The 8,055-nt window shown below is 44.3% G+C and overlaps 1 protein-coding gene and 1 long non-coding RNA gene across 2 annotated transcripts in view; both read right to left on the bottom strand.

Moving 5' to 3' along the window:
- Positions 1 to 275: 275 nt before the first annotated feature.
- The window catches only part of FCF1 (FCF1 rRNA-processing protein), an 11,430-nt gene continuing 3,650 nt past the window's right edge, over positions 276 to 8,055 (bottom strand). Inside the window, exons 2-7 of the mRNA XM_008639776.2 lie at positions 7,847 to 7,918; positions 7,443 to 7,591; positions 6,956 to 7,028; positions 5,745 to 5,832; positions 5,194 to 5,288; positions 276 to 2,925 (exon numbers count right to left, since the gene is read on the bottom strand). Coding sequence (XP_008637998.1) covers positions 2,877 to 2,925; positions 5,194 to 5,288; positions 5,745 to 5,832; positions 6,956 to 7,028; positions 7,443 to 7,591; positions 7,847 to 7,918 — 526 coding nt within the window. The 3' untranslated portion in view covers positions 276 to 2,876. The remainder of the gene's footprint in view (positions 2,926 to 5,193; positions 5,289 to 5,744; positions 5,833 to 6,955; positions 7,029 to 7,442; positions 7,592 to 7,846; positions 7,919 to 8,055) is intronic.
- Positions 3,624 to 5,187, bottom strand: LOC108448521. Its single transcript, XR_001864417.1, has 2 exons — positions 4,533 to 5,187; positions 3,624 to 4,360 (listed from the first exon to the last, which is right to left on the bottom strand). It is a non-coding gene; the product is annotated as an uncharacterized LOC108448521 (long non-coding RNA).

The raw sequence follows: 8,055 nt of genomic DNA, 5'->3' as shown, positions 1-8,055 counted from the left end.
CTCATCCTGTCACCTGTTATCTGGGAGAAGAGACTGACACCCACCTGGCTACGTCCTCCTTTCCGGTAGCTGCAGGGAGTGATAAGGTCTCTTCTGAGCCTTCTTTCCTCCAGACTAAACAACCCCAGTTCCCTCAGCTGCTCATCAGACTTGTGCTCCAGACCCTTCTACAGCTCCACTGCCCCCCTCCTAACACATCTTTAGCAATTGCCTTATACCTATTCCAGATTCTTCCTCCTTTTACTAAAACAAGGCAGAGTAAAAGGAATAAAATATTTCAGTTAATGAGCACGTTTACTTTGATTCCTACCCATAGTTCATGCTAAATACATATATTTTCATTAAGTCCTTGCAAAAGGCATTCTGCTGGCAGATGTATGTTGCGCAAATTCATCAGGCTGCTGTGCCTTTGACTCATTCTGTGCCAGAAAGACTTTTATCAAATGTTACCATAAGTGCCCATTCCTTTGTTCTTTCTTCTCCACTCTCCTTCCATTTGGATTAATTCAAGGGAAGTTTTTTGCACTGGAACCATTCTAGTTAACTATTGACTCAAAGAAGTCTTTCAAAACTAGAATTATTCTGAAAAGCAAGTTGCAGAGATCTAATCCTACAACTGTTTCTCAGTCCTCACTTGACTAAACATGGGCTTCAAGTGTTCATGACAATACTTGATCATTAGCTTAAAGAAATGTGGATTGGATTGAGAGAACAAAACTATGGATATTATTTTTGAAATGTACGTATTATACACTAACTGTAAAATCTCTCCAGTGTTGGCTACTTTCTTCCTGGCTGGAGGTGGAGAAAATTAACTTCAATTGTGATTGCCTGGGAAGGACTAAGGTTTCAAAGTGTCAGTATGCTGTTATTTCAGGGATGTTTAATAGGTGAGCCTGCAACAAGCAAAGAGCTAGCATGAGAGGTAGGTCTGATGTGTTCTCAAAGTTTCCTGCAGTACCTGTAGAGGTAGGGTGCTAGCAAGGAAGTTACTAGGATGTCAGAGCATTTCCCAAGGACAGGAAATTATCTTCACTGCATGCTGTTCAGCATACAGCCAGCCAAGTTCAACTATTATAGAATTGTTAAGGTTGGAAGAGACCTCTAAGGTCATTGAGTCCAACCATTAACACAGCACTGCCAAATCCACCACCAAACCATGTCTCTAAGCACCCACATCCACACTTTTTTTAACACTTCTAGGTACATTGATTCCACCACTTCCCTAGGCACCCTGCTCCAATGCTTGACCACCCTTTCAGTGAAGAAATTTTTCCCAATATCCAATCTTCCCATGGCACAACTTGAGGCCCTTTCCTCTCATCCTGTCACCTGTTATCTGGGAGAAGAGACTGACACCCACCTGGCTACGTCCTCCTTTCCGGTAGCTGCAGGGAGTGATAAGGTCTCTTCTGAGCCTTCTTTCCTCCAGACTAAACAACCCCAGTTCCCTCAGCTGCTCATCAGACTTGTGCTCCAGACCCTTCTACAGCTCCACTGCCCTTTTCTGGACATGCTCCAGCACCTCAATGTCTTGTCTTGTAATGAGGGACCCAGAACTAAACACAGGACTCAAGGTGCTACCTCACCAGTGCCAAGTACAGAGGGAGGATCACTTCCCCAGTCCTGCTGGCCACACTATTTCTGATACAGGCAAGGATGCTGGTGGCCTTTGTGGCCACCTCTGCAGCCAAACCAGTGTAAGGGACTACAGGATAAAGCTCTATTAAGGTTTGGAAATTTTCTTAATTATACCAAGAATATAAATTTTCAGTCTTCTCCTGTACTATACCTCCAGCATTTTGGCCAGGAAGTGTGCTTTAGCATGTTGGCTCCTGGTGACCCTCTCCTCACCACACGGCAGAGATCGTAAGAGCAAATTATATTGCTAAAAATGAAGGAGTAATGGAGGAGCTATGAGAATGCAGCTATGGCTTTGAAATACTTTCCCTCCTGCATTTCTCCGTGTGGCTTAACCATTTCTTTTCCCTCCCTCCTCTGACCACTTCCTTCCCTGCAGCAAATTCTGCAGGTCTCTGGAAGACTCTCTATCTGTAACCATTGTTCTTCTTCCTCCACAATGACTCCCAGCCCACATTAATACCTTTGCCTGTTCGACACTTTCCTTCTTGTCCCTGATACGTAACAAAAGTGATAAGGCTTTGAGGTGCGTCGGACCCAAACAAACCCAAAGGAGGGAGAGACCTGTCCTGATCCAACCCTGCCCTGCCCTCCACCACTCTAAATGTAAGCAAAAGGACCGGGCTGCCAGCTAACCAAGTACAGAAAGGGCAGTCTGAGCAGGACACTTAACCAAACTTCATTCACTCTGCAGTGGAATAAGAGCCCAGCAATTCTGAATTAAAATCTAGACTGCTGTTCCAGAGAAAGCCACCAACTTGTGCAGATCTGATGTCTTTTCTCCTGTATGCAGATTCTGATTTGACTAAACAGGTGTGAGGGAACTTTCCAGAGGAATACCTGTCCCACTCCAGGTGCAGCAGTAAGAAACTTTTAAAATCTCTTGTGGTTTCATTCTCAGCCAGAGTTGCATCATCAGGATTTAATTCAGAATGCTGAAATCACTTTTTCCAATGGTCCTGATGCAGAGCTAGGCACATTCTTGGTACTGCCATCCTCTGTTTCCCATATGGTTCTCCCAGCTGTAGGTAATCAGACCAAGGCAGAGGAAGGATGAATAAAAACAGACTATTCAAAATAGCTTTTTCTTAGAAAATCAAGTTTAAGAAGTCAGTTTAGCATTATCCACAGTCCCATTAGCAGAGTTCCAACAAAAGAAGAAAGCAGGAGGGTTGGAATCAGAAGGATCCTTATCCTGGCTCATAGTCCTGGCATTGATGGCTTGACTGGACAGATTAGAATCGAGGAGCTCCGTAATCATCTGGCATCCTCTCAATATTGTATCTGAGAAAGAAGGAAAACTTATGAAGACAACATACTCCACATTGCTCCCCTCCCCACTGCAGTGGTGCATTTACCCCCTTCTCCTCCTCAGGGCCACGCTACCATCTCAGGGATTCCTGCTAGGCCTTGGCCTTTGTGTAAGGAGTTGGGTGGTGAAGCATCCCTTGACCATACCAGGAAATCTTGCATGACTAAGGTGAGAACAGCACTGACTGTACTGAGAACTCCTGTTGCCTGGCTATGATGAAGAATGAGATTGTCAGTCATCCCCTGACAATCCTATGTAAGTCATGGCCTGAGTGGAATGGTACCATTGTTACCAGAGCCTTGGAAACTCTAGTAGTTACCAGGCCAGATTATGGCCAAGATGTAAAATTTATGCATGACTAAAAGCAGTCATCTTGTGACCCTATAAGTAGTGGTCTTAAGTGAGGCTCTTAGAGCTCTCCTGGACTGCCATGCGCTGCACAAGCACCTCTCTCTGAGCAGAATGCCTCTTGGTCTCAAGGCTGAGATACTTCAAGGACCGTTGCTCAAGCCTTGCCCGTTGAGAAATTCTGTGTTATTTCACTGAACCTGAGGAGAATTTTTAACTGGTACCTTCATACATTTTCATATATATGTCTTTGTGTCAGTGTGCATGCATGTGAATTGACTGAAATACTTTTTACTGAGTATAGTATGAATATTGCTTCTTGAAGCTATAATTAAGCCACTGTTGTAATTGTAGAAAACCCTACTGAATCACTTTATAAATGTTAAATCAGTCAATGATTAAGTGCTTCTAAAATCTAATTAAGACAGAGACTGTTGACCAAGTCTGGGACTAAGATTGCATGCAGCTGCACCTGGACTCCACCAGGAGTTTGGAAGGCAAGGAGATCCTCACTGAGCCTGGTGACTCAATAGGAGAACCCTTTGCACTCCTGGTCTCCGTGCAAATCATTCTAAAGTGATTCTAAGTTGATTTTCCTTTGTATGTTTCATCCATGTAGTAACAGAATGAACCTTGCCATTGAATTCTGTTAAGTTGCACTGCTACAAACTTATATTAAAAGCTGCTTTTGCTAGTGTACCTTTCTGCAAGGTGATTCTTCAAGTGGACTAAAGCACTCGTGACACCCATGCAGCAACAGGTTTACAGGCAGACTGAATAGCAAGAAGCTTTGTTGCATTTCTATCTGCAGCTCAGATCCCCAAGAAGAAAAATATTACTTCTGATAGTAAAAAGTCTTCATAAGGTTGCTGTTATTCCTCACCTTAAGCTCAGCAATCAGGCATCTCAAAAACTCACCACCTCCAGAGAAGGAAAAAAACCTGTAGTTTTGTAAGATCTGACTTAGGATTTAAGAGCAGGTCACCTCAGAGAGTGAAACTTTAGACATTCAACATATAATTCACAGAATCATTTAGATTGGAGATCAGTGAGTCCAGCCTTTGACTGAATACCACCTTGTGAATTAGACCATGGCACTAAGTGCCATGTACAGTAATTTCCTGAACACCCCCAGGTGTTCTTGGTAGCCTATTCCAGAAATTCATGGCCACAGTGAATAAGGGGAAAAGGTGTTTTGAAAGAAAAATCTTTTGAGCCACATTCTAATTACCTTTGACTGAATACCACCTTGTGAATTAGACCATGGCACTAAGTGCCATGTACAGTAATTTCCTGAACACCCCCAGGGGTGGTGACTCCATCACCACCCTTGGTAGCCTATTCCAGAAATTCATGGCCACAGTGAATAAGGGGAAAAGGTGTTTTGAAAGAAAAATCTTTTGAGCCACATTCTAAGTATAGATCAGTTAAAACTTTACATATTTATAGCAGTCAAGCTCCTCATTTCCAACACTAGTATCCTTCTGAGCTGGTTTGGTTTTTAGCTAAGAAGTAAATTCAATCTCTTAGCTGAGGGTACACAAAGCTACCAAATAGAATATGGAACAAGAATGGTTTTTCCTCAAGAACCTGTAGAATGCATTTGCCTGGTAGTCCTGCTGCTGCTGCTAAGTAAAACTGATCTATGGAAACACTGGCCTTAAGGAAACTACTTCTCCAGGTAAAGACAAGTGAACATGTGGACTGCAATAAAAGAGGGTCTGTGACCAGTCTCTTCCCAGCAGTAGATGTACTTCAACTTCTGTGTACACACCAGGCCCTTTACTGCAGCCTGCACTACAGACAATGAGGGAGAGAAGTACATGGTGACAGAGTCTCTGTCAGACAAGGATTGCACTGGGCAGGGTTCCTTCTTGTCAGGGGGCCCTTACCTGTGCCTGGAAATATACATTATAGGCACTCCAGGGATTTTTCGTATTCTCCGCTTGAGCTCTTTATCCACTGTGGCCACAATGTAACATTTGTGCTGCAAAAGAAGAAGGCAAGTCAGATTCAACACCCACAGAACCCACAGAAAGGAGTCATGGCTGACCAAACGTTCCTATTCAGTGAGCTCACTGAGCACAAGAAGGCTAAGAGTCCTTAGCAAGGCATTACCAGGACTTGTACAGAATTCTACAGCAGACTAATTAAACATCCTTCTGCCCATCAAAATGGACCCAAGAAATCTCTGAAAGTCTGTCCAGCCTTTCAAGCTGACAGTTTGCCCATCCTAAGTGCTTCTTGATGCTGTCCTATACAACAGGAATGCTCAGGCAAGATAATACCTTGCACCAAATAATGTCATGCTAAGGACTGAAAGTGCCCCTTGGTGAGATTTTATAGTTACTTTGTGGGAAATTTAAGTCAGTCAGCAATTAGGAGCGTTCAGGAGTTTTTTAGTATGTTAGCACAGTATAGAAAATGTCAGAAAGCAAAATACCTGAGTGACCCTCTGCACCAAGCAGTCATCGGCGTAGGTTCCTTTGTGCATACATGGCAAGCGTTCAAACCGAGGGTCCTTGGCAATTCTGTGGGGACATAAACAGCAGCATCACAGCAATCAGACCAGAGGGTACAGTAACACAGTATGGAGGAAAAAGAACAGCCCTTCCTGTGATACACAGAACATTGTTCTCAGAACAAGGGCTGAAGGGATGGAGTAAATGGTAGACAAAGGTCAACTGAAATGACCTACAAAAAAAGAATGCCATTTGTCTAGTTATTATAGCTTAAGTATTTCTTAGTACTGGTTTGTTGGATTCAAAATCTGTACAATGTTAGGCCATTGTCAAACAAAATAATCTGAAACAAGTTATCTGTGGGAAAAACTAGAACTTCTGGCATCTGATCATTTGTACCATGAATAAAGGGACACTTCACCTCCTCCCTAAAGGGCAACATCAAAGCTGTTTAGGGTATGCACTCATACACTTTACAACACAGCAGGCCAAAATAAAAAGTAAAGAACAATACATCTGAGTGGAGAGCACAAACTACACTGGACTAGTTTTGTACATATCACACAATAACCTGTCTCTAGATTATCAGTACTTGGCACCTACTCATACAGGAATAACACGAAGTATGAGTGAAAGGTTCTGTAAGACTTGGGTCACTTCTTTATTCATTTCCAGAAATTCTATAATTAAAATTTTTTTTTTTTTTAGAAACAGGAAAAAGCATTACTTTAAAAGTCGTAAGAGGTTAAAAGATTTACAGATTAATATAGTGTACCCATACCTAGCATTTAATTTCTAAAACTTGAGCCATTGTACTGATCTCATAGAGCCAGAGAAATGAAACCAAGTTCAGGACCCTGCAACAACCTAACCACTGGTGCAGGAGCACCAGTCACAGTGGGCTGAAGACCTGCGTAACATCCCAGCTCGGCTAAACAGAGAAGAAGAGGGGGAAGGAGGGCGATTGGTGTGCTGCGGTTCCCCTTCCAGTCCGCACCAGCAGTGGGCTCGGCGGGGCCACCAATCCCCACGGCCTTTCCACAGGCGCCTGCTCGCTCCCACCTACCCCCCATGCCCCGACACCCCCGCAGCGCCGCACAGACGGCGAGGCCAAGCCGAACTGAAAAGCCGGAGTGTTTGTCATTATTAAAGCGTTAAGTTCTAGAAACAGAGAAGAACACTCTGCACCTACCTTAATGCCACACGGTACTTCTGTCCTAACTTCTCGATTTCGCCCATTACGCAATCTGTGATACATGGAATACCTAAATGCAAAAAAAGCCAGTATTGAAACAAAGCAGTATTTATTCCCAGACCCCTACATACTGGCCACGTGCCATGGAAACATCATGGAACACTATAAGATATTACTTACAGTGACAACTGATAATGTTGCGAGGTGATGAAATGTAGAGCTACTGAGTTTAACCATGCCATGGTAATTTTAGATTTTTTAAGCTACTAGTACTCTACTTTTGCTGAGATCAGCATTTTAAAACTATTACTTGACTGAAACCAGAGACATTGTCAGGGTTACCATAGCTCCATGATTATAGCACATACTCTTTTTGCAAGATTTCTGTTATTCTCAGCCAGTGGCACAAGGCTGACAAAGCACATTATGAGCACACTGTGGCACTCTGTGGTCAGAAGAAGCTGTGAGTGGGGCAGACACTCACACTTGGCATAGAGACAGTCCATCATCGACTGCACTAGGTCCAGTTTGGCCTTGATGGAGAAGTTGATGAAGTTAGTGTCAACCAGGATGTGGTAAGGGGGGCCCAGCTGTGTATTATACTGGAAGAACAAGCAAGAGGGATGCTGGGGGCTGCCAGAAAGACAAAGAATTCAAATCAGTTAATTGCATTTAACATCACGTCCAATCCTACAACTTGCATAGAATAAAAGAGGGATAATGAGCAGAAAGACCCATCAGGCCTCCTGCTGCTTCCCAAGCACAATCCTTTGGTTTGGGGCACCACTTCTTACTCTGACAGTCAGAAACACCACCAGCCCCAGCCTGCAGCGTGGCCGGCCCTCCCGCCTTTCTTCTCTCCCTCCCCAGTGCGTCGGCAGCACTTACACCTCCCGCTCTTTGATGGCACTCGGGTCCTCCTTCTTCTTCACGGGGGCTTTTGCGCGATCCTTCTCTTTACTGCAAAGAAAGACAGGCACTACTTGGGTACAGCGACAAGGAAGGGCTGCCAGCGGCGGAGAGACCTGGGCCGGGATCTCCTCCCTCCTCTCCCGAGCGGGACACGAGGCCGCGCCCGGGGCCCCCGGGGGGCCGGG

The sequence above is a fragment of the Corvus brachyrhynchos genome, unplaced genomic scaffold (assembly GCF_000691975.1).
Source record: "Corvus brachyrhynchos isolate BGI_N302 unplaced genomic scaffold, ASM69197v1 scaffold115, whole genome shotgun sequence".
NCBI lineage: Eukaryota > Metazoa > Chordata > Aves > Passeriformes > Corvidae > Corvus > Corvus brachyrhynchos.
This window is presented reverse-complemented; position numbering and strand designations above follow the sequence as displayed.